Below are 26,128 nucleotides of genomic sequence, written 5' to 3' on the forward strand. Positions count from 1 at the left end.
ACGGCAATGAAAACAAATAAGCTACTGCTACTACAATATTTTTGATGAGTTTCACAAACATAGTATTTAGTGAGAGAAGTCAGACACAAAATAATACCTACTGAATGGTTCCATTTATATAAAGTTCAGAAGCAAGCAAAACCAACCTGTAGTGTTAGTAAACGTTACTTTTGAGAAGGAGTGTGGCATAGTCACCAGGAGCAGATAGAAGGAAGGTATCTGGGATGCCAATAATGATCTCATTCTAGATCTGGATAGTGGTCATAGGGGGATGTTCACTGTGTCATCATTTGTTGACCTGTACACTTAGGTTTCGTGTTCCTTTCCTAAATGCCTGGTATATTTCAATTAAAAAAAATACAGACAGGAGAGGGAAACTGTTTTCAAGTAAGTGAAAACATGGAAGGTAGAAAGGAAATAGGAGAGAGATCAAGGATTTATACACCGGTAGCTGAGCTGTGGCAAGATTAAATGGGGTAGTGGAGGGGAGGGAACTGTTGAATACAACAGGGCAGAAGTTGCCTCCAGCCCAACTGAAGTTTCTCCAGATATATCAGCCTTAATTCCCCATCCAGCCCCACACCCCGTATTCACAAACCTCATCTTTCTGGACAAGGCCCAGCATTTCCCAGACTAGCAGCTACTTCTCCAGGCAAAGAAACCCAGTATTTGAGGCCAAAACTGGGGTCTGAGACACTGATATTTTGCTCTAGTAGGTCCTGTGAGTCTGCAGGCCCTTGATGCAAATACTCCAGAGCTGATCCGGAATCATCCTGGGGGTACTGGTTTGGCGTGGGTGAGGGGAACAGGGTTTGGTATGTGTATTTGTCATCCTTATCAAAAGGAATGACCTGCTCAAGTTGCTGTGTGTGCTCTTGTGTGCACGTGCCCAAAGTTTCATACACAGCACTGCGTTCTCCTCTCCCCAGGCACATCTTTGTTCCAAACCCTATTCAGGGGTCTAGAGCCATGTTCGAATGCCCCCGGGCCACTTTCAGGGAGGAAAAGGACAGGAAGGAACCGTTGGTCACAGGTTCCACTGACAAGAGGGGAAAACTTGGGGGTGGGAGTTCCTTTATGGGGGAGGTCACACCCCCTGCACAAAAACATCCCAAAGAGAACTGGCATTGAGTTTGTGTTGGAGAGGTGGAGATACCCCAGGGAGGAAGTGGCGAAAGGTGAGCATGGGAACACCCCTCTTTAATCCCACAAGGTGCGTCAGGGAAAGTTGGATTTCATTTAGCGCGGGATGGAGACATCTCTCCGCACGCTGCCACCAGGCTCAGTGGGTCAGAGGAAGTGAGGCTCCTCTCCCTCCTACCTCAGGTGATGCGTGTGCGACCCCAGCCGTGAGTCTGACCTCCTTTCCCTCCCGCCCACCAGTCTCCACCCCTTTCAAGGCTGGGACTTTTTTAAGGCCGGATTCGTCAGGGGTGAGCCATTTGCTCAAGGAACGCGGAATCTGGAGGGAGCTGAATGACGAGCTGGCGGGAGAGGAGCTGTGTCCAAGAGTAAGGTAGGGACTGTTCTGTCCGGGTACCGAGCGGGAGGAGGGAGCACGCGGATGGCTGCTTGAGCCCGGGGTCAGAGGTGGCTGGCTGGCTGGCTCCACAGGGACGTTTGCCGGTCTTCCCGAAGCCCAGAGGCTCCAAGGAAACATCCAGCGGCAGGAGAGGACGCGCACTGTCGCACACGCCTCTCAAAGGCCGCTGGGGCTCCGGCGCGGCGCAGCGGACCCGGGGGCGGTAGCACCACGCAGTGAGCTCGGGCAGCGGGTCCCCCGGACCCCGGGCGGATGGGCGCTGGGACCCGCTCGCTCCAGGCGCGTAGAGCCGGCTCCCGGTTCCCGTCACTACTCTGACTGCGTTTCCCCGGCGCCCCGCCTCCAGGGCAGCAAGCGAAGGAAAGGGGCCGGGCCGAGGGTGATCCCGCCCCCTCCCCAGTCCCTGATTGGCTGCTGCTGTTGTCCATCCGAGAATCTATTTTTGATGGAGGGGGGTTGCCACCCAGTCTGCCCCAGATCACGTTTGCCACCGGCAGCCAACCAGTTGGGCCCAAGTCCGCGGGCAAGAAGCGATTGGGGGCGAGTGAGCTCGGCCCCCCGGTCCCCCGTCCGGGTGCCCCCCCGCCGGGCCTGAAGCGGTGTATCCTGCCCTCCCCGGTCACCTCCCACGCGTGGAAGCGGAGCGGCGGCCTCGCTGTAACGCAGAAGCGAAATGTAGCCAGCCGGGTGTCGCGGCTGGACGCTCGCCTTGGCTGGGGGTGTGGGGGGGGCACGCCGGGGGCCAAGGAGGACTGCCGAGGAGGAGTGATGAGAAGAGGGGGTACCCTGCACCCCCCGAGACCACGGGCCCCGTTGCCACTCGCCAGGCGCCCCCCTTCCTCCCAAGCGAGAGGCAGGTCAGTCCTGTGGGGTCCTGGGGCGGGGAGGGGGTGGTTGAGGGCGGGAGTCCTGGCGCGCAGCGCATTTGCTGAATCTGAGTGGTGGAGAGACCGAGGAGGCCACCCAGTTACTTTCTCTCCCTCCTCGGGGTTGGGGATACTAAAATGGGTCTTTTTTGTCCCCGCCTGGGAGGAGGGGATAGGGCGTCCTGGTTCACTTTTGCTTCTTTCGTCCCAGGGCCTTAGGCCCATCTGAAGTCTCTTTACTGGGGGAGTGGTGAGGGAGGACTGGCTTCCCCTCCTGCGAGCCCCCTCTCAGGTTCAGTGGCCTGCCAGGAACACAGGAGGGAGGCGGGGGTGTCAGCTTTTAGCGGACTCAGAAACTTTTCTGGCATAGGGGCCCTAGGACTCAGAGGTTTCCTCCTGGATCTCTGGTGAGGGAGTTTGAAAGAACCACAGTACTGTGTTTAAGGAGATTGAAAAAGGGAGCCCTGATGGGTGACTGAATTGATAGAGGAAACAGTTCTCCTGGCCAGTTCCTGGGGTTTGATACCGCCTTTCCTAAACTGAAGTTGACTATTTGTGTGTGTTTGGAATACTTAAGGACCTGTTCCTCTTACCTGGTGGAACTCTCTTTAAATTTATTTTTTACGAATAAGAGTTCTTCTGGTGAAATGGAATAGGATGAGAGTCCATGAGGAATTAGGAAGCCTGGGGATTCCTTTAGGCAAAGAGAAGAGCCATTACAGCTAAAGAGATGCATTTGGAGCAAGTGCATATTGGCTTAGGGTGCTTTGGTTTTTGTTTGGGGTTTTTTTTTTTATTGCTACTTTTGTTTTTTTGTTTTTGTTTCTAAGAATTCCACTATATCCAACTCTCAGTAACCCTGGGGAACAGGAGGAGCCTAATTAACTGAAATGCATGGGTAATAAGCAATCATTTTATGCTCTGCCCCTTCTAACTGAGATAACTCCGTTGTCCTATCTGACAAGCTCACAGGGCCATGAGCAGGGGGAGAGGGGGAGAGACAGAGGCCTGGATCCGAGTCAGCTGTCTGAGCTCTTTGTAACACTGTTGACTCTCAAGGGCAGGAGTGGGTAGGCCTCTGGCTCTTGGCCTTGGTCTGGCAGGCTTGCCCCACTGCCCAGGGAGTCCTCCTAGCTTTGTTTTGTTTTCTCAGAAGCTAGAGCGTTCTGGGGTCTGGGGGACTTCACGCAGCAATCAGTTTCTCCCTGTTTCTTTGCCCTGTGTGACTGTCTTTCTGTTGCTGTCTTGTGATGATAAGCAGTCACTTTATACAGGGGTGCCTGTGTGGCAGGGAGTTTGTGACTGAATTTATAACTGAACCCCACTTAAATAATGGAGGGGCATTCAAGAAGGGGTCTTGCTGAGGACATACCTACCCACCCCCAGTTGCTGAGGAAACAATGCAGAGGGCACTTGCATGGCATCTTCCCAATCCCAGGCTGGTCACATCTCGTTGCTGGTGACCATGGTGGTGATCCCCCAGGAGGCTTGCTGGTGGGGAGGATGGCAGGGATAGCTCCTGCTGAGCCTCCGGATGGAGCAGTGCAGGACTAAATAATTTTTGCGGAAAAAAGGAGGCAAATAGCAAACTCTATAACTATATGACGAACTCCTAACTGCCTTGGGGGGAAATTCTCCCAGTAGGAGCTGTCCTTTGCTATAACGTAATGTTCTTTTTCTTTTCTTTCTCCTTCCCACATAAGGTGTTCCACACTGATTCTCGTGACTTTAAGGACCAGGGATTTGAAGAGGTATTAGCTCTTCCCAGGAAGAGAGGAAGTTTCTGGAAGAGAAGGGAAAGACAGCAGACGCTGCACTGGGACCAGCAGAGCCTGAGGAGCTGTGGGAAGCTGACAGAGCCCAGCCAAAGCAGTGGGAAGAAGCCACAGTCCCAGGCCGGCACTGTGTTCTGAAAGATTTGAACTCAAGCTGCTTTTCAAGGAGGAGGGGCCCCTTCAGAGGGTACCCCAGACTTTGGTTGAGCTCTTCTACTCTGGATGCCCCCTACTCCCAGGAGCCTGCCACTGAGAACCAAAGAAGATAAGAGGACAGATACATTTTCTTCAAGCACAGAGCTGGTGGGTTGGAGTCAGGCATCTGCACCCCTAGTGGCTGTCTGGTGAGGAGTTTCTTGTTTCTGCCCAGCTTGTGGCTTCAGTGCTTGATGGGGCTGCCTGTTGGTGGATCAGTTTTTGCAGTGCCTGGTAGGAGTGGAGAGCCGTGGGAAGAGGTCCCGCGGCGCCCAAGCCTGGGTTCACCCCAAGACTAAGTTCTTTCCCAAGTTAGAGAAGGAGAGAGAAAGCAAAAAGAAGAGAGGAAAGTTCTCCCTTCCCCTCCTCCCTGCCTGTCATGTCCTCTAAGCCAGAGCCGAAGGACGTCCACCAACTGAACGGGACTGGCCCTTCTGCCTCTCCCTGCTCTTCAGATGGCCCAGGGAGAGAGCCCTTGGCTGGGACCTCAGAGTTCCTGGGGCCTGATGGGGCTGGGGTAGAGGTGGTGATTGAGTCTCGGGCCAACGCCAAGGGGGTTCGGGAGGAGGACGCCCTGCTGGAGAACGGGAGCCAGAGCAACGAAAGTGACGACGTCAGCACAGACCGTGGCCCTGCGCCACCCTCCCCGCTCAAGGAGACCTCCTTTTCCATTGGGCTGCAAGTGCTGTTTCCATTCCTTCTGGCAGGCTTTGGGACTGTGGCTGCCGGCATGGTGTTGGACATCGTGCAGGTAGGACCTGAGTAGGGCAGCTCTTGACTATGAGCCCAGGGCCACCTTTGCCTGCTGGGAAACTTGGAACTTCCTCTCTACCTCCCTGTCAGAAGTGGCTGCTGCTTCCTAGAATACTGTTTCCCTTTGGATCATGTCCTTGGTTTCTTCTTGGTCTAGTTCCTTCCTACAGAAGCCTCAAGGAAGCCGAGTAGCCCCGGGGAGGCAGTCAGGGCAGTATTGCTAAATAGAAACAGAATTGGCTCCAGAGCTCAGGCTTGGGAGAGGAAAGATGGAACAGGGTCGTTGCTTGCCATCTCTCCCAAGCATTCCTGCCAAGCCCACCTCAGTAGGAGACATTTACAAGGGTCTCCTCTTTATGCCTTCTCTCCCCTGCATTTGTGGTTTCAAGGATACCCATAATAGAAAGCTCAGTTTCAAGCCTCTCCTCCATCCCCCTACTGGGCAGGAATTTGTTCAGCTGCCAAGAGGGTCTCAAATTAAGTGGGAAGGCTCTTGAAGGCATTTTGCTTTGCTTATCTTCCTGTAACCTTGGCATAATCCCCTTGGGGAGGGGGGTGGACACTTGCTGTCTGATGCATGATTCGGAGATTTGGTGTAACAAGACCCAAAAGCACTAATTATCTGCTGTAAATGGGGACAAAATGTAACTAGGCCTGGGCAGAACTGTCTCTCCTCTTTGCTCCTTACCTGTCATTCTGAGCCTGCCCTGGGCAAAGAGGGTTCTTTTTGAGGACATTGGGTAGAACGAAGTATGAGAGTCGGAGGGACCTGGAAGCTAAGAGCCAGAGACGTGCTATGTTAATTTATTGTGAGTCAGGACTTATAAAGAACCTCCAGGTCCAAGAGATAAAGTTTTGTTTTTAGATGAAAGTCTTTTAGGCACAGTGTGGCACACCAAACTTTTTGAAGGTGCTGGGTTTATCTAAGTAATTCAGCAATGTGTATCAAATTCCTGCTGAATGCTGGCCTCTGTCCTAGGTACTCAGAGAAATATTAATACTGAGGCAGAAGGAGATCTGGCTTTTGCTTTTTGGGACCCCCAGTGTTCCCTGACTATGATATCTCCCAGAAGGACACGAAGCTTAGCGTCACCTTCCCTGTGCCAAGCCAACCCTACAGACCATAGTGATATAGAGTCCTGCTGGTAGGTCTCGCCATGCCTGTGTCCCGAGAGACTGAAGATTGTTGGTTCTTGATAGTGTGTGCACATGGAGTACTTTGACTTGAGCCCTTCAGGGGAACCCTGAACCGTTGATTGCTCATGAGAATGATGTTTAAATCATGCCGAAGTGCCTTGCACTGCCTCCCCTTTTCCCCAAACCTGTTACCTTGAAGATTATTCCTGCATGGAGGTTGGGAAGCCAGGCTGGAGCTTTGGGTTCCTCCCCCTAGTGGCTGTTCCTCCCCCTAGGGCAGTGACTGGGACAGTAGGAGGAGGAGAAAGAGACTAGGGTAACATTTTTCTCCACCTCTTCTATTCTTTTCCTGTGGCCTCAGTTCTCATTCTTGAAGTTTTTGCATTCTGGTTTGATACCTACAAAGGGGTGCAGAACCAGCGTCCAGAGGTGAACTGAAGAGGGTTGTCTTATTTTCTGGATAATAATAATGGTATTGGGGAAGCATTTGGGGGGCTGTTCTGAAGGCCCATGAGGTAGGATCCATAATCATCTCCATTTTGTAGGTAGGGAACCTGTAGTTTAGAGGGATTAGGTAACTTGTCCCTGGTCATCTGACCCTAGAGCCCACACCACTAACCCCTGTGGCCTTCACCATGGCCGTGGTTTACCAGTTGGTTAAAAACTCGGAGAAGGGGCCAAGTGCAGTGGCTCATGCCTGTAATCCCAGCACTTCGGGAGGCCAAGGCAGGCGGATCGCCTGAGGTCAGGAGTTTGAGACCAGCCTGGCCAACATGGTGAAACCCCATCTCTACTAAAAATACAAAAAAATTAGCTGGGCATGGTGGCGGGCACCTGTAGTCCCAGCTACTCGGAAGCTGAGGCAAGAGAATCGTTTGAGCCCAAGAAGTGGAGGCTGCAGTGAGCCGAGATCGCGCCACTGCACTCCAGCCTGGATGACAGAGCAAGACTCCACTCAAAAAAAAAACAAAAAACAAAAAAAACTCTGGCTGGGCATGGTGGCTTATGCTTATAATTCCAGCACTTTTGGAGGCTGAGGCCAGAGGATCGCTTGAAGCCAGGAGTTCAAGACCAGCCTGGGCAACAAAGTGAGACCTTATCTCTACCAAAAAAAAAAAAAAATTAGTCAGACATGTTGGCATTCTCTTATAATTCCAGCACTTTGAGAGGCTGAGGTAGGAATGATCACTTGAGCCCAGGAGTTTGAAGTCGCAATGAGCTATGATTGTTCCACTGCACTCCAGCCTCAGCGACAGAGCCAAACTCTGTCTCAAAAAAAAAAAAAAAAAGACTCTAGGAGAAGCCTATTTTCTTTGTCTTTTCTTGAAGAACTGGGTGGACTAGAATCTGGATTAATTAGAGTTATCTTCTGAAGTGAGCAAGAATACAAGTTCTTAGATGGGGTAGGGAGGGACCCCCACATATACACCCCACCCCTACCCATCCCACACACTTAGATTCCAAAGCTTCTGATGTGTTGCCCCACCCCCACTCCAGGCGCATGAGCTGGAGACTTTGAGAGGCCTAGGTAGGGAACCTTTGGAGCTGCTGTCAGTGTGGCACCTCGGCTGACCCCAGAGCTAGGGTCCACTTGGTGTGGATGACAATGGCAGGTTTGTCCATGTCCTCCTCCCCCAGTCTTCCTGCTACAGCTCTGGCTGGAGCAGGCCCTGCAGATGGCAACAGTGAGATGGCAGGAGGGGGTGAGTGCAGAGGGACCGAGACATGGGACCACAGAGAGATTCTTATTCCACATCCACAGGAGTGAAAGCAGGACTGACAATCTCAGATTCAGGAAGAGCAGGACGGTTTCTAAGGATTCACACCTATATTACCCCTTCATAAGCTAGGACGGCCTTCAGTAAGACAGAGTCTGAAAGTGCCCCAAGACCCTGGGGCCATCTGGAGAAGCTGGCTATGGAGTGTCCCCAGTGTCTTGGAGCAACTGAGCAGGAGTCCGTGTTGGCCATGGTTCAGATGTCTCCTTGGTCCAGGGCCCCCATCTTTCCTTGCTGCTACAGAAAACTTGCTTTCTCTTTCACCAACGCGATGCAAAAAAAAAATTAAATTGTAATTTTAATTTAAAAGAAAAAGAAAACCCACTCTCTTCCTAGAAGGCTCATTTCTGCCTCCTCTTATCTGCCCTCTGGTAAATGTGCACAGCAGCATCTGCAGTGAAATAAGGGGCTGGTACTGGCCCAAAGAAGGAAAAGAATAAATGGACGTCCATCTGCTCTAACTTCCCAACCATGGCTGAAAGTTCCCGCAGCATCTGGAAGGGAAGCAGGCTGGGGCCTGGTGTTGGCTTCTGAAGGGGGTTGGGATATGGGAGCCTCCTCACTGCAGGAGCCTTGTGCCCATCTGCCCAGTTTGGTCCTAGGCTGCTCCGGACGTCTCACTCCCTTTATCTGTCAGCCTTTGTGAGGGATGGGGTGGCAGGAAGTAGTGTGCCCATCTGCCCTTTAATTCCCAGCTCGATTAAGATGGGTCCTTATTTTAGCTCACTACTCATCTGCTAAGGATCTCGAACAAAGCAGACCCTGCTGTGTATACAGAAGTCTACAGCAATGAAAGTGGATGGCAAGCATGGCCTTGGGGAAGTAGAGTGGGAATGAAGTATTCCTCCTGGGCCTGGCCTGCTCCTGTGGTCGCAGCATCCCTAGGCGGGACACTCATACCTGCTTCACTTGACTACCCCTTCTGCTTTTCCCATCTCTGTCCCCTGCCTGCTGTCAGGGACCCATTTGCTTTGCTCCTGCTTTGTACCGCACCGTATATCCAGGTGTTGCCCTAAAGCCCTTTCCTGGACACCTAGAGGATGCCTCTTGGAAGAGCCTCAGACAGGTGAAGCCTGGGGTTACTGCAATCTCATCTGACCCAGTCCTTACCCTAAAAGATCAGCTCCAGCCCAGCTTCTCCCACAGGAGCCGATTCTCCCACAGCCTGGAGCCTAAAGCTTGTATCTGGGAATTTAAGTCTTCTTAATGTCTTGATTCCTGGCTCTGACTTTCTTCCCTGCTGCTACCCTCCTGAGGTGGCTCAGGCCAGAACCCTTGAAGGCAGTTCGGGGTCAGTGTATGAGCTTGGAGTAGGTGAGGGGTGGAAGAGGCGCATTGGAAGGGCAAGGAAGAGGTACTGGCAGGACCACCGAGGATCGAGACTTGCGATTGCTGTGCCTCAGGATTCGTTTTGGCTATGGGGGAGGCAGTCTCTTCCCTCACCTCCAGAATACCAGGGATCCATGAGCCCCTCACCCCAAGGTTAGAGAAGGAAAGAGATGAGGGGGCTACATTTCTGAGAAGCAGTTAAAATTTAGATGTTCCCCTCACCCCCAAGCAGGGCAGCACTTCCCGGAACGTGCCCTTTTTCATCCCCGTCAGAGCAGGAAGGCGTGGGTGGCTGCTTGGCGGACGGGTGTGACTTCAGGGGCAGATACTCCCAGCCTGGATGAACAGGATGGGGCTGAATTTGGCCAAAGGAGGAAGAAGAGCTACTTACTGTCTGCCCCTGCCACATCCTGCCTACTCCTAACCTCAGGGCCACCCTGATTCCTGGGCTGGTTCCACATCTCCAGCCTCCAGCATCTCTTCCCAGAGTCCTATGCGTGCCCATGTGTCAGAGGCTTTCTGCCTGAGCTGCAGCTTTGAGAGGGTTTGTGGGTGAAGAAAGTATGTGTGCAGGAATTGGCTTCTCTGACCCAAGTGCCAACTCGGGGCTTTGCTGGCCCAGGGTCAGGTAGTGTGAGGTTCCAGGCTATATTCTGTAAGAGTCAGGAAGACTTTTGCACAGGGGCTCTTACTGTGACTGCTCCCTCTCATTGCCTGTCTGTCTCTCATCCCATGCTCCTAAAAGTCCGTACTTTGTAGGTCCTCCTATAGCTATAAGGAGAGAGTGCATTGTGCTGGGAGGTGGAGAGATTTGGGGGTGCTTATGGTAGCAACCAGAGGAACTTAGCTGAGCTTTATACATTTTTTGTTAAATAATAATAAAAGCAAGCAATATTAGTTACAAACAGCTCAGAAAACATTGCTTGCATACATGTGGAGTCTTCTTCTGGGTTTTTTCTTTCTACGAGTACATATACATTAAAAAATATACCTACCTGCAGAAGTGAGATTTTCATGGAGCTGGCAGCTTGGCAGCAGGGTAGAGCCAGTGTTTTGGGGTGAAGATGAGATCTGAGGCTGTGCTCTGAGAGCAGCTTTGAAAGCCCACAAGGAAGGGGAGAAGACGGGAATTTTTCCCCTCTCTGGAGCTGGTTTGGGAGGAAGCAGGAGGCGAAGCAGAGCAAGGCCGGACTGCAGGGAGCTGGAGCCTCAGTGGTATGTACCAGCCATGTTCAAGAGTAACAGTCCCCAAGTTGCTCCAGGGCAGATGGGGCTCACTGGGGCTGCCTTCACTCTGGGGGGTCTGAGGGTGGGAAGGGATTTACCTCCCTTCAGTGTTTGGAGGGGGCTGGCTCATCCTGTGGCTGCCTGGAAGCCCAGTAACTGTTGTTGAGATGGGGGACTGTCTCCTCCCCATTGTTAGTCCTTACGGTGGGGCTTCCCTAAGGAGAGTCCCAGGTCTTGGCCAGACCAGGAGCGCAGGCAAGCGTATGCTCCAGCCCCATTGAAATGAGCCCTTCCCCAGGGTCCTGTGAGGCCTCCCACCCCATCCACACAGGGACAGCTCTGACAAGAAAAGAGAGGTTCTTGCCTTATAGGGCCACCCAGTACCCAGCCTCTCCTGGTCTCAAGCCCTAGCCCCACCACCTCTGATAGCCTTGCTTTTTGGTTATTGTGGTAAAAAATATGTAACATAAAATTTACCGTCTTAACCCTTTTTAAGTGTGCTATTCAATAGTATTAAGTATATTCACCTCGTTGTACAACAGATCTCCAGAACTTCTCATCTTCCCCAGTTGAAGCTCTGTACCTATTAAACACTCACTCTTTTCCCTGCTACCCCAGCCCCTTGTTTCCACCATTCTTCTTTCTGCCTCTATGAATTTGACTACTTAGGCTGGGCACGGTGCCTCATACCTGTAGTCCCAACACTTTGGAGGTCTAGGCGAGAGGATCCTTTGAGCCCAGGAGTTCGAGACCAGCCTGGGCAATATAGTGAAACAAAAAATACAAAAAATATAAAAATTAGCCAGGTGTGGTGGTGCATACCTGTAGTCCCAGCTACCCGAGAGACTGAGATGGGAGGATGGCTGGAGCCTGAAGCCATGATTGTGCCATTGCACTCCAGCCTGGGCCACAGAGTGAGACTGTGTCTCAAAAAAAAGAAGTTGACTACTTTGGATACCTCAGATAAGTGGAATCATACAGTGTTTTTTATGACTAGAGTAATGTCCTCAAGGTTCATCCATGTTATGGCATATGACAGGATTTCCTTCCTTTTTAAGGCTGAGAAATATTCCATGGTATGTATGTACCACACTTTGCATATTTTGTTTATCCGTTCATTCCTTGATGGACATTTGGGTTGCTTCTACCTCTTGGTTATTGCATATAGTGCTACAATGAACATGGGCATACTAGTATATCTTCAAGACCTTGCTTTCTATTCTTTTGGATAAATATCCAGAAGTAGGATTGCTGGATCATGTGGTAGTTTTATTTTTAATTTTTTGAGGAACCACCATACTGTTTTTCATAGGAGTTGCACCACTTTATAGTCCCACCAAGAGTGCACAAGGGTTCCAATCTCCACATGCTTTTTTTTTCTCTTGAGACAGAGTCTTGCTCTGTCACCCAGGCTGGAGTGCAGTGGCACAGTCTCGGCTCACTGCAACCTCTGCCTCCCAGGTTCAAGCGATTCTCCTGCCTCAGCCTTTAAAGTAGCTGGGATTATAGGTGTGCGCACCACTCTCGGCTAATTTTTGTATTTTTAGTAAAAACAGGGTTTCACCATGTTTGCCAGGCTGGTCTCCAACTCCTGACCTCAAGTGATCCACTCGCCTCGGCCTCCCAAGGTGCTGGGATTACAGGCATGAGCCACTACGCCCAGCCCAATCTCTACATATTGCTAACACTGATTATTTTCTGGGTTTTTAAATAGTAACCATTCCTAAGGGGCATGAGGTGATCTCTTACTAATCTACAGTATTGCTCATCTTTATTTTATTTTATTTTATTTTGTTTCATTTTTGAGATGGAGTTTCACTCTTGTTGCCCAGGCTGGAGTGCAGTGGTGCGATATTGGCTCCCTGCAACCTCCACCTCTTGGGTTCAAGCAATTCTCCTGCCTCAGCCTCCCGATAAGCTGGGACTACAGGCATGTGCCACCACGCCCAGCTAATTTTGTATTTTTAGTAGAGACGGGGTTTCTCCATGTTGATCAGGCTGGTCTCAAACTCCTGGCCTCAGGTGATCCGCCCGCCTCGGCCTCCCAAAGTGCTGGGATTACAGTCGTGAGCGACCGCACCCGCCCACTGCTCATCTTTCACAACAGAGTGTGGGTGTTGGAAATGCCTTGAGAGACCATCTGACTGGTCCCTGAATTGAACATTTTTCAAGAGCTTGAGGCCCTTGTAACTTGTCTAAGGTGTCCAGCTGGTCTACCTGAGGAGGCATATTGGGGAGATAAGCAGGAGGCCCGTCCCTGCTGTCTCCTGTCAGAGACCCAAGGCTCTCGGTCCAGTGCCCTTGCCCAACATAGTCCTTGGCCTCCCAGCCATGATACCCAGACCAACCCATATATATCCGCCTGGCCTGCCTCCTCCTCCCTCTCCAAACCTGGAGGCTTTCCATTCTTAAAACAAATAAAGGAAACCACCTACCTGGTTAGGACCAGGAAGGGAGACACAATCCTAACCTTTTTTGCAAGTCCTCAGTTTCAGTTGCAAGTAAAGTAGCTTTCAAATAGCCAGTCCTGGCTCCTGCAATCTTCTTAGCACTAACTAGTAGAATACACTCTGGACCCCAGTTTCCTCATTCACAAAATAAGAATAAAATAGCCCCTACCTTATTGGGTTGTTAAGATAATTAAAAGAGAAATACATGGAGATCACTTAGCCTAGCACATAATCAGTCCTTAATAGATGTTAACCAAAGACATTAGTAGGAGAGCCAGGATTGATTGTCTTGGGACTAGAACTCAGGTCTCCTGACTCCCGTCCAGGGCGCTTCCTACAGGAGTACACTTGCTTCTCCTAACTGAGAGACTGAGGAAGGTATGTGGGGTAAGGCAGTGCACAGAGGAATAAAAAGCCTCTTACAGGCCAGCATTCAGAGGTCTGGGGGCCACAATCTTAATTCAGAGCCTGTTCAGAAGGAGAGTTGCTGTGGCTGAGGCCCAAAGCCCTTGGAGATAGAAACCAAACAAACTCTCTAATCTCCCCAGCCTCGGCCCCAGCCACGTGGAGCCCAACTCTCCACAGCTGAGACAACAGAGAAACTGGACTGAAAGCAAAGGGGCCAGGGATTGCAATTTGAGGGGGGATTGCAAAGGATTTCTAGGGTGGCAGGCAGCCCAGGGCAGCTCAGCTGTGTGGGTCCCCATTACCCTTCCCCACCCACCTCCAGGAAAGCAGACAGAGGAGGTAGTGCCAGACTGAGAGTCTCCCAACCGGCAGAGACCCTCTCCATCTCCCTGGTTCTGGGTAGCAGGAAGGGGGGTTGTGTTGTTTGAAGGACCGTGGGCTTGGTTTCATTCCAGGGTTCTTGGAGGAAAGGTGGCTAGCGTGCTCACTCCCTGCTGATTCTATTTCCTCCTCAAACCCCTGATCTCAGACTACCTGTTGAACCTCAATGCCCACCCTTTGGGGCACTGAAATTCCTGGGTTCTGTTTTCACCTTGTAGCACTGGGAAGTCTTCCAGAAGGTGACAGAGGTCTTCATCCTAGTGCCTGCGCTACTGGGGCTCAAAGGGAACCTGGAAATGACCCTGGCATCAAGGCTTTCCACTGCAGTGAGTGTCCTGGCTGGGAGGAGCGGGGCACAGAGAGGACTCTGGGCAGCACAGAGCCAGAGACTGGGAGAGGGCTATGGGCCCTTCTCCACTACCCAGGCCTGGAGTGTGGGACTGGGGTGGGAAGGGAGGGCCTGCCTGGGCAGGTGTAGGGAGATCCCAGGCTGGGTGTCCTGCTCCTGGGCAGGGGCTCCCTGCCCAAAGTGGTTCCCAGGCTTGGTTTCTGGATGTCCCAGCCACCCCTGGACTCCTGCCCCACCCCCTACCTCTCAACCACCTCGTGACTGTTTGTGCAGCTTTGACAGGCAGGCATCATGCTGGTTCCTCCACCCGCACAGATGGGGGCCTCCTCTGATCTCCAGCCCTGCTTTGCAGCTGGGCAGGAGCAGAGCCAGGCCCTCCCAGCACCCCCAGTCCCCCAGCCCTCCCATTCCCTTTACCCATGGCAGCTTGCTCTTCTTTAAGGGAACAGACAGAGAGGAACTGCTCGTCACTCCTACCTCCCGCAGTCTTGAGCCATGACATTCCGGGCCTGAACAGATACAGGGCCCTGGGTTGGAGGTGGGAGATGATAAAACTCAGGAGGCCTGGGATGTCCCTGCACGGCCAAGAGTCTAGAGAAGGTGACAGAGAGAAGTGGCATCCAACTTAACCCACCCTGACTTGCCCTACCCAACTTCTGGCCCATGCCCCCCTCTCCTTCCCGAATACTCTTGGAGCCTCAGTCCTGCACCAGCAGCTGACCTTTCCTTCCTTGGGATAGCAGGCTGGCTTCAGAGTCAGGGACTGGGTTGTTCTGACCCATGCAGGAGTGGGCTGCCCAGATAAGCAGGGCAAAGAATGGAATTTGCCTCTGCTCAGCTGGTGTCCTGAGAGGAAGAGAGGCGACTGCCTAGGGGACCCCCCTCCCATCCCCTACCCAGCTGCAGGAGCTCAGCTTTAGCTCCTTCCCTCTTGCCTCAGTTTCTCTGATCCTGCTTCACCTTTCCAGGACTGTCAGGTCCTGCTCTCAGAGTCTTAGGCCACATGTACTGCCTCATGATCTAGGCAGGAGCCTAATGGATGGAACTTCAGGCCTTTTCCAGCCTGGAGCTCCAGCTCCTTGCCCTCCCTCTCCCAGGCCAACATCGGACACATGGACACACCCAAGGAGCTCTGGCGGATGATCACTGGGAACATGGCCCTCATCCAGGTAAGAAGGCAGGGACCAGAGAGGGTGGGCTAAGCTTCCCCTTAGTCAGGAATCTCTGAAAGGCTTAGGTCAGCCCCAGCAGGCTCCTGAGTAAGTCTCCAGTATCCCACTGAGCTGGCTTCCCCCAGAGTAGCTCTAGGAGATAACTAGGTTACCCAAGAAAATGCCTAAGATGAGGAGAGCCCAGCATCACCCATTCCAGTTCTCAGTTTCTGGTGGTGCAGGTGCCTTTGAGTCCCAGCAGATCCTGGCAATATGAGCAGACTCAGGAGTGACGAGATGTCCTGTGCCACTGCTGTTCCATCTCCCCATGAGACCACACAGGTTCAGACCGGGAGCCTTCCCCCTTGAGGCCCAGGCCTTGACTCTAGGTGGAAGGCTCCGACTCTGTTGAACCTCACTCCCATCCCCAGAGGCACACTCCTTCAGCCAATAACATGTTCTGGGCTCCTGCAGAGTGCACTGCCCAGTACTAGTGTCTGGTGTGAACCTAAATAAATAAAGACATCCTTCCAGCCTGGGAGGACTGGACAGTGCAGTCCAGCCTGCCTCCTGGGGCTACTGCCAGCCAGGAAGAGGTCTGCCCAGATGCTCATGACCTCAGCTTAGGAAGCCCACTGCTCTCAGGGCTTTCCAAGTTACCACTCCTGTCCCCAGGTGCAGGCCACGGTGGTGGGCTTCCTGGCGTCCATCGCAGCTGTCGTCTTTGGCTGGATCCCTGATGGCCACTTCAGTATTCCGCACGCCTTCCTGCTCTGTGCTAGCAGCGTGGCCACAGCCTTCATTGCCTCCCTGGTACTGGGTAAGGAAGGGAGGGCGTAGAGGAGTAAGGAGTGCCACCCCAGAGGTGTTGGCTGCACCTCGCACTCCACTCTGTCTTTTTGTTTGTTGAGACTCCTTTATCTCTTCTCACCCTGCCTGCCCCTCCCACTTCCTCACCAGGTATGATCATGATTGGAGTCATCATTGGCTCTCGCAAGATTGGGATCAACCCAGACAACGTGGCCACACCCATTGCTGCCAGCCTGGGCGACCTCATCACCTTGGCGCTGCTCTCAGGCATCAGCTGGGGACTCTACCTGGAACTGAGTGAGCCACCAAGAGTGTGGCTCGGGTGGAGTCCTGGGTGGGGTTGGGAGAGATGGTAGTAGTTTGGAAATGTGCGAGAGTTTCTTCTGTGTTCTTAAACTATTTGGTTTGAACACAGGTTGTAATAATTCCTGATCTTAGAGATGTGAAGCTAAGTACTGATCTCAAATTCAAGCAGGCATCAGGGTCGGGGAAAAGTATCAGAAGTATATTCCTGTTTGGTCATGCATATTCTTACTTCTCTTGGAGGGATGAGGTGGCAAGAGTAAAGGAAAGGGACCAGAGGCTGGGATCTGCTTGCAAAATGAAGAAACGGGTGGGAGATGGTGATTTCTGGGATCCGATCAAGAGACCGAGAGTGTCTGTCCTCTGGTCTCTGTCCCTAATTGGTTCAGTGCCTGGCTAGCTCTCTACCTTGGTTTCCCCATCCATAAAATGAAAAAGGCTGGTACCACCTACCTCCTGAGCTGCCAGTGAAGATCAAATGGGGTAGTGTGTTTACTGGCATTTAGTGTAGTCTTGCTATTGATCTGTTGGGACATTTTCAGGCTAAGCCAGGGAGAAACTTGGAGTAGGGAACCACAGTGCTTATCTCCCTCTCACCTCTGCCCTCTCAGATCACTGGCGATACATCTACCCACTGGTGTGTGCTTTCTTTGTGGCCCTGCTGCCTGTCTGGGTGGTGCTGGCCCGACGAAGCCCAGCCACGAGGGAGGTGTTGTACTCGGGCTGGGAGCCTGTTATCATTGCCATGGCCATCAGCAGGTAGGCTGGAGCCCTGAGTATCCACTCCTACCCCACTCCCACCCTGCCACAGACTTCTTTTTAAACCCTGGAGAGAGGGGGTGGGGGTCAGACCCTAGAAATGTGTTCATTAGTGTATCAGTCACATGTCCTTCTGTTGAAAATGACAGAAACCATCTGAACTGGGTTTCATTCCAAGGCAGAATGTATTGGCCCGGAGAACCAAAAAGGCACAGCTGAATTCGGGGACATACCTAAGATCAGGGCCCCAGTACTCTGTGACTCTCCGCTCTGCTCTTCTCTGTCATGGCCTGCAGCCCAGGTTTATGCTTTTCTTATTCCTACCAATTCCAGTGGGAAGAGAGAGTCTTTCTCCCTCCAGTGCCACAAAGTCCCAGTATAGAGTTCCACTGCTTCTCATCTGGTGACATGATTCTCTCCAAACCAGTCAGCATGGCCTCGGGGCTGCGATCCTCTGATTGGATGGACCTGGAGCCTAGCCATCACTGAGGCATTGTCACCTGAGCCACAGTCACTGAGCCTGAGAGAGGTGGTTCCCTGAGGAGGAGCCCAGAGCTATCACCAGAAAGGGGAGTAAATGCTGAGTGGGCAGAACAACAGAGGTCCTCAGCGGCAGATAGTCTCACAGGCTGCTCCTCCAGCCAACTTAGAGGGCAGGTACAGGAGGTGGTCGCCTGACCCAGTACCACCAGCTTGTTCTGGAGTCACTGCCCAGTCAGAATGTTATGAGCAGCACCTAATCCTGTCAAGGGAGGAAAGGACTGGACGATGAGGAACTCCTGAGAGCCACGGTGCTTCCCTTCATCTCCAATGATAGGTGGGCCTGGACCTCTCATCCCAGAGACTAAGGCAGAACCCTTCAGTGGTCTTTGCGTCATTTTGTCTTTATGTCTCTATAGTGTGGGAGGCCTCATCTTGGACAAGACTGTCTCAGACCCCAACTTTGCGGGAATGGCTGTCTTCACGCCTGTGATTAATGGTGAGGTCTGGGCATCAGCTTTCGGAGGGCAGGGCTGGGGGAAGGAAAGGGACAGGAGAAGAGGACTTAAGGGGTTGGTTTCTGTATCAGTCAGGGTTCCAGTAGACAAGAGAATCTCGCTCAGATGTTTCAAGACCTTAATGAAGGGACTGCTTACAGAGGTGGGAGCAGAGTAAAAGGACAGATAAGGGATGTTGAGGCACCCAGAGATTAGCAGCAATGGGAAGCCTCTAGTCCTAAAGGGTCAAGGGGAGTATCTTAGTCCATTATCTGTTGCTAGAACAAAATACTTGAAACTGGCTAATTTATAAAGAAAAGAGGTTTATTTGGCTTCCAGTTCTGGAAGCTGGGAAGTTCAAGATTGGGCAGCTGCTTCTCGTGAGGGCCTCATGCTGCATCCAGACATCCAAATGGAGAAACAGAAGGAAAACTGAGCATGTGCAAAATGGGCGAAACAAGAGAAGCAAACCTCGCTTTATGACAACCCACTCTCATAGGAACTATACCTTTCCCAAGAAAGACATTAGTCCATCTTAATAACCTATTCAATCTTAAAGGCACCACCTCCCACCACCACATTTGGGGACCTCAACATGAGTTTTGATGGGGACAGACTATATTCAAACCATAGTAAGGAGGGAACAGCATTATAGGAGCCCAGTGAAAGCTCTGTCTTTGCCCCCAACGTGGGGAAGCCAATGCTGAAAAGCAGGGAGGGATTGGGAAAGACATACCTGATCTCTCTCTCCACCTGCCCTCTGGTCGCCTGCTGTTGCCTCCCACCGAACAAACACAGTGGAAGCAGCCAGCAGGGGAGACTGGGTGATGCAGTCCATGGAGGCCAGTCTCCCAGAGCTCAGAGCAAGACCAAGAAGAGCAGGGACCAGGTTGGGATGTGAGGGCAACAGAGAAATCAGCACAGGTCCTGGCGGAGTTACCAGTTTCCAGAGTTTGGAGCTCAAACCTGATCCTTGAAACCGGTTACCAGAGCCAGCATATGACCATAGGGTACCTGGGTCTGCTCAGAGTGTTGGAGAGCGGGTGAGGCAAGGCAGGGCTTCATCCCCTCAGCTGTGTAGGAAGGCAGGTGCCCATGCTGCACTGGTGGAGAAGTCAGGCTCTCTTGAGTCTGCAGATCTGCACGTATCCTTTCCAGCACTGTCACAGCTTTGCCAGGGGAACATGGAACTGCTGCATCTCCATAGAGGGGAGGATGAGGGAGCTGGAAGATTCCCTGGAAGCAGGGGTCTTTGTCTGCCTTCTTAGTGTCTTACTCTTCTTTTGGGGACTGGTGAATGGGTGATGCCCACATAGACCCTAAATTAAGACAGAGGACAGTGCCTCTATAGATAAAAGACAAAGAATGAGAAGATCATTTTGTTCCCACTCCTCCCCCGACCCCTATCTGTGTCTAAGCCCATATCTGTCTCTGCAGGTGTTGGGGGCAATCTGGTGGCAGTGCAGGCCAGCCGCATCTCCACCTTCCTGCACATGAATGGAATGCCAGGAGAGAACTCTGAGCAAGCTCCTCGCCGCTGTCCCAGTCCTTGTACCACCTTCTTCAGCCCTGGTAATGGCAGATTCCCAGGCTCCCAGCCCTGGGGGGAGTGGGCCTACTGTTGATGAGCTTCACTTAAGAGACAGCTGGGGCCCACATCCACAGGTTCTCCTTCTCTGCTGGGCTGTGCCAGCTGTTCTGAAGGGCAGAGCCCAGGCAGGAGGGCTGTCTTTTCCTAGAGCACCCTAGGGGTTGGAGACCACAGGATGGGAGAAGTAGAGACATTCATCTGTCTGTTGCCCTGGGATATGGTGCAGTCCCTCCTGACTTTGAAAGACCTTCTGGGGCCAGGTCTTCTCCTCCCCTCCTCTTTACACCCTCTTTTACCCAATTCCAGATGTGAATTCTCGCTCAGCCCGGGTCCTCTTCCTCCTCGTGGTCCCAGGACACCTGGTGTTCCTCTACACCATCAGCTGTATGCAGGGCGGGCACACCACCCTCACACTCATCTTCATCATCTTCTATATGACAGCTGCACTGCTCCAGGTACAAAGTGGCAAGAGCAGGGGCATGGGAAGGAACCAGGATGCCCTGCAGGGGTGGGAGAGGAGGCCAGACTTGGCCTCTTAGACACTCAACCTCCTCTTTCTCTGTGTCGGGGCAGCTGATAAACACCGGACAAAGGTGCAGGAGAACAGATGGTAGTTCCAGTAGAGTCACCAACATGCTGTGTGACTTTTACCTTGTTCTTTTAGTTCTCTGATCCTCAGCAATACCTTTGTAAATTGAGAGGAATGGACCGGGAGTGGTAGTTTTCATGCAGGTGGTTGTAGGATGCTGAGCATGTGCGATTTGCGTGCCACCCCCACTGGCCGCAGAGTTCCATGTGGCTCTGTTTTGCATGCTAGTCTTTCTGAGAAATTCATTTGCATAAAGGGTCCCATAGCTTGAAAAACTGTCAAAACCACTGTACTAGATAATCTGTCGGATCCTGTCTAGCCTTGCCATTCCATGATACCATGACAATTGCCATTCCATGATACCATTGACAATTGCCATTCCATGATACCGTGACAGTTGCCATTCCATGATATCGTGACAGTTGCCATTCCATGATACCGTGACAGTTGTCATTCCATGATACCGTGACACTTTCTCCCTTCTTGTATTATTACATTGTAAAAGCTTTTTATTTTGAAATCATTACAGATGTGTAAGAAGTTCTCAAAAAAAGGTTCAGAAATCCCATATACCATTACCCAGTTTCTCTCCATGGGAAAATAACATTTTGCGTAACTTTAGGACAGTATCAAAATCAGGAAATTAGCATTGATACGATCCACAGTGCTTATTCAGATCGCACTGGTTTTACATGCACTCGTGTGTGTGTGTGTGTGTGTGTGTGTGTGTGTTCTATGCAGTTTTTATCACAAGTGGAGGTTTGTGTGGCCACCACTATAACCAAAACACAGAAAACTGTTTCATCACCACAAGGCTCCCTTATGCTATCCCTTTACAGCTAGGTCCACCCTTATTATTACCTTTTAAATTTTTATAAGTTTGATTTTTGAACAGTCACATAGTTCAAAAATGTTTTAGGGTTCATAGTGAAACCTCAGTGAAAAGTCTTCTTTTCTGTCCTCTTCTTCACAGCCATCTGTTTTTCTCCTTCACAGACCATCACTATTATCCCTTTGTTGTGTGTCCCTCAAACCTATTCTGTATTTATAAAAGTAAACATATATTTTTCTTATTTCCCTCCTCTTTTTTACACACATGTGGTATACTGTACACAGTCTGCACCCTGCATTTTTCACTTAAGTTTATCTTTGAGATCGTTCCATATCAGTACATAAAGAGAACAACACCCTGACAACACCCTGATTTTCTTACAGCTCCATCATATTCTATGATACACAGACCATAATTTTATTTCACCGGTGTATTGATTAACACCTGTCCCTCCAGCCCCCTCACCCCCAGCTTTAGAAAGGTTGTGTTCGGACATCTTGGCAGGGGCGGGGCTGAGAATCAGCCATATGCTGTTGCCCTGCAGCAGTTAGCCAAGCTGTCGCATTCCATTGCTACTGGGTTCCAGTAAAGCACGTGGTGGGAAGGTGGGGGTGGATATGCCAAGGGTCTGTGGTGGAGGTTTTCAGCTCATCTCTTGGCCTGGATTGGAAAGGATGAGCCTCGGTGCCATCACTCATGATGAATACCCTGGGAGACACTCTTGCCTCTGCTCTCCTCTCTAGATCTGTGGAGGGCCAGAGCGTGACACTTGATCCCCTGTAAAGGCTCTTATTGATCCCTTTGCCACCTCCTCCCAGCCGTGTGTCCTGGGGCCTGCTCGTGAGGCTGGAATGTCAGGACAGCTGCTACCATTCCCTTCCTAGGGCATGTCCCAAAGGCCTCCTGGCCATGCTCTTTATTTGGGACCCTTCTGCAGCTGCTGGAAAGGGTGTGAAGTTACGGAGGGCAGGGGAGCCAAGGCCATGGTATCACAAGACAGCTGTGTGCAGGGCAGGCGAGAATGTGAAGAGTCACCTCTGGCTTCCTTGAAGAGAGGGCAGGATTCTCTCAGGCAGAGCCTAAAATTTAAAAAAAAGAGAGAGAGGACAGGAGAGCAACCAAGATTGCCTAAAGATAGATATCACTTCTGGCTTCCGGATCCCGTAAGGGCTGTGGTTCCCGCATCTGGATCCCTTAGGGCAGAATTTTCATACCACAGTATTTACACAGTATAGTCAAGGGTAAAACCTCGCAGATGACTGACTGTATTGGAGCTTAACCGTCAGAAACTGTTTCATTCTCACGCAGATGCAGTCATTTAGGGGAGCCCAAATGTCAGGCACTGTGCAGATTCTAGGAGATTCAGGCCTGCCCCACCATGGTATTCTAGATCAAAGGCATCGCCAACTTAAAAGCACGTGTGAATCTTGTTAAATGCGGACTCTGACTCAGGAGGTCCAGAGATTCTGCATTTCTAACAAGCGCCCAGCTGTTGTTGATGCTGCTGGTCCTGGGCCCACTGGCAAGATTCTGGTCTGAGTCATTCTTAATTCTCTGTATGAATAGAAGGTAAGCAAGAGCACAGATACAAATCAAAGCCGCAGATCATGTCAAATGTGTTTTGAATTGGTATGCAGTGTCTGCTTTATATTAACATTGAGGTGACTTATTCACAATTCACCTTTATTAGGACTAATGTTAAAATAAACTTGCATTCTTTGAGCCCAAAGAATGGAGAGGAAATGGAATGGAAAGCCACAACAACAGAATGAAAAGGGTCAGGAGGAAGCCAGCTTGGGATGATCGTCTGTTACTTAGACAACTGCCAGCAGCAGCTTCAAACACTGTCCTTATACCACTCTGCCCAGAGAAGATATCCCTTTAGGAAAAGCTGACTCCAACAGCCAGCCCCCTGCCAGGCTCCTGGAAAGGCCAACATGGCAGGAATTGGAGTGACCCCAGAATAAGGTGACCCAGAGTTAGAGGCAAGAGGGCTGAGTTCCTGCAACAGGTAGGATCTAGGTCAGGAAGCTCCTCGTTTGGTAAACTTGGGAGCAGAATATAACGCTGATGTGGGTGACCCTGGGCCGTAGCAGCATCTTCCTTTCTAAAGAGCTCTCATTGTGCCTGTTGTCTGCTCAAGGTGGTAATTGTTGGGTGGAGGAACACAGAGAGGTTGCTGGAGTGGAGAGAGGAAGATAAAAAGTAAGGACTGTGGCCATCCAAGCCTTGTGAGGCACTGCATGGGTATGATCATGTGGCCTCTGGCTCCCCCTGGAGAGAGGGGATGGCTATAGGCTGGGCCCTTTTTGTCTCCCCAGGTGCTGATTCTCCTGTACATCGCAGACTGGATGGTGCACTGGATGTGGGGCCGGGGCCTGGACCCGGACAACTTCTCCATCCCATACTTGACTGCTCTGGGGGACCTGCTTGGCACAGGGCTCCTAGCACTCAGCTTCCATGTCCTCTGGCTCATAGGGGACCGAGACACGGATGTCGGGGACTAGCTTGGTCACTCAACCTTTTCCCCATCCCTCTGCACTTTCTATTTGAAATTTTTCTTTTGTTTCTCTGTCCGTACTCCACCCTACACTCCCACCTCTTTCTAGGACTTCACTTTGATACCAAATTCTCATTATTTTCAATGGGAATTTTTATACATTGAGCCAAGTTTGTATAGCAAGAATCCAGGAAAGACAGACGGCCTGAGATAAGCAGTACAAGTAGGTTTTTGAGACAATCACCAAGTGCAATTTCATGGTGGGTGCCTCCAGGTGATGTGGACTGGGGCAAGGGAGTTTTGTCTGGAATCTGGGGACATGGGGTTTGGCTTTAGCAACCTGTCTTGGCCCTAATGAGAAACCCTTTGTGAGTGGGCTCTGGGTTTTTGGTTTTGTTTTCTTTTTTATCTGTTTTGTTTTATTTTTGGTTGAACAGAGGGACAGAAGAATAAGTAACACTCCCAAACACAGACATACTTTTGTAGAAGTGGACCAGCTTCAAAGCTCTGGACAGGAGACAGCTGCTCCAGGCCCCTGTGATCCCAGCTCTGTTCTCTTGCCCTCTGGACCTAAGCCCTCCCACTCAGAAAGAGTAAGGTGGACTGACTTTTCAATGTGTGCACATGCCTCTTGTTCATTTACCTGATCAACATCAACAACCCCTCCCTCTGATCATTTCCAGTTGATTGTCATATTCAGGAAAAAATGGAACAGTGGACTCTTCTCTCTGTTGACCCATGTCCACCTATAGGTTCCCCAAAATCCACATTCTCCCTGGGCCCAGAGGACTGATTCTTTGTCTCTCTTCAACCTTCATCTCAAATTGTCTAAACACTACCTTCCCCAGAGCTTGCCAGGTTGGGTTTTGAGATTAGGGACAGGTCATGGGTATGTGGAGAATTGTTTGGAGGTTGAGGACAACCACGGGTGTCTCATTGCTGCCGTTTCTCCTGAGGACATAATCACTTGATCACCTTGGACTCTGTCACTTCCTAAAATTACTCATTCTGTCATGCCATAGAGGTCAGTTTTCTTCTTTCTTGGCTTCTGCCCACAAACATTCACCAATCATTCATTCGCTCATTCAGCAAATATGCAGCCTCTGCAAGATGAGCTCTCCTGCAGGCAAGCATGGTCTGAAACATTCTTTGAGCAGTATTTATTGAGTGCCTACTATGTGTTAGGTACTGTACCAGGCACTGACAAGCCAGTGGTAAGGGAAACACAGCTCTAACCTCACCTCATTCTCCAGGTTACAAAGGCCATGTGCCCCTTTCAATCTGGCAGAGAAAGTTTCCTCGTTGTAAGTATTTGCACCTACTTCAAGCCAGATTCTTCTGCCTCTTTCTCCTTACTAGACCCCAACTCTGTGCAATGCTGACCACAGCTAGAGCCACCAGCCCCATTGGTCAACCAGTGTTTATTTCCCTAAATGACCCTTCCTCACATTCCCTTCCCTCCATCTCTCCTCACCAAGCACCCAAAAGAAGATTTAGAACTAGCAGGGTGAACATCAACTGGTTGTTTCTACTTTTCTCTGCCAGCACAGAATTGGGAGAAAACTGGAGCCTCCATCTGCAGTCACACATGTACAGATCTGGGAATTTGGATGTAGGCTTTTTCTAACTTCTCTCTCAGAAGCTTCCACAGAAACCCTTCCATCTGTAGCCTCAAGGACCCACCTCCAAGGGAAGGCTTAGGCAATGATCCTGTTTCTACCAAGACCACACCTTATCCCAGGAACTTGCCCTAGACCTCCAGAGACTATATTTTCTCTCTCTCCATTTCTACCCAGACCTCCAGGCTTCCTTCTGGAATCATAGAACCGTAGAATTGGAAGGAATTTTAGAGGTTATCTAGTTGGAGTTGTATCCAACAGAGTTCATTAACACCAGCCTGGGCTTGTTTTTCCTCCTCCCTCTGGACTTTTTTCATCTTTTCCTCCACTTCAAAAAACACTTGCACACAGATTCTTCTTGTACAGGCACCGAAACCAGCTCCTCTGCCCCTCAGGCTGTGTCCCTGTGATCTCCAGCCACCCTTGCCCCAGTCACTCGCCCCTTCCTCATCTCTGGAATTTGGCCAGGTAGTCCCAGAAGACTCTGAAGTGACCTCCTTTGCTTAAAAAGCAGACGGATAGGCATGCCCCAGGCCCTGAGTGTGTGAGCAGAGGAGGACTGGAGGGTGAGAGGGAAAGAAAATGAAGGTGACTTTCATGGAAGATTCATTTATTTTCCCCGATTGTACCAACTGCATGTATTTTTGGCCTGGCTGCAAGGAGCAATATTGGTTTACTCTCGTATCCTTAAAAAGTTACAGAACTGTGTCTTAAGAGAATTATTTATAGTTACTATAACTGAATTGACAAATGTCAACTTAACTGATAAATTATATTTGGTAAAATAAAGAGGACGTTTATTTAGA

At 50.9% G+C, this 26,128-nt stretch overlaps 1 protein-coding gene across 2 annotated transcripts; it reads left to right on the plus strand.

Annotated features, from left to right (window-relative positions):
• Nucleotides 1-1,401: 1,401 nt before the first annotated feature.
• On the plus strand, nt 1,402-26,128 carry SLC41A1 (solute carrier family 41 member 1). 2 transcript variants are annotated; one of them, XM_017950091.3, is made up of 11 exons: nt 1,402-1,516; nt 4,113-5,130; nt 14,061-14,168; nt 15,289-15,360; nt 16,018-16,162; nt 16,303-16,449; nt 17,067-17,214; nt 18,114-18,193; nt 19,629-19,763; nt 20,089-20,237; nt 23,525-26,128. In XM_017950091.3, the coding sequence occupies exons 2-11, from the start codon at nt 4,759-4,761 to the stop codon at nt 23,708-23,710; spliced, it is 1,542 nt and encodes a 513-aa protein (XP_017805580.3). In that variant the 5' UTR covers nt 1,402-1,516; nt 4,113-4,758; the 3' UTR covers nt 23,711-26,128. The 2 variants fall into 2 exon arrangements, with proteins under 2 accessions (XP_017805580.3, XP_021783428.2); XM_021927736.2 differs by lacking the exon at nt 1,402-1,516 and adding an exon at nt 2,014-2,400.

Source organism: Papio anubis, chromosome 1 (genome assembly GCF_008728515.1).
Source record: "Papio anubis isolate 15944 chromosome 1, Panubis1.0, whole genome shotgun sequence".
Taxonomy (NCBI): domain Eukaryota; kingdom Metazoa; phylum Chordata; class Mammalia; order Primates; family Cercopithecidae; genus Papio; species Papio anubis.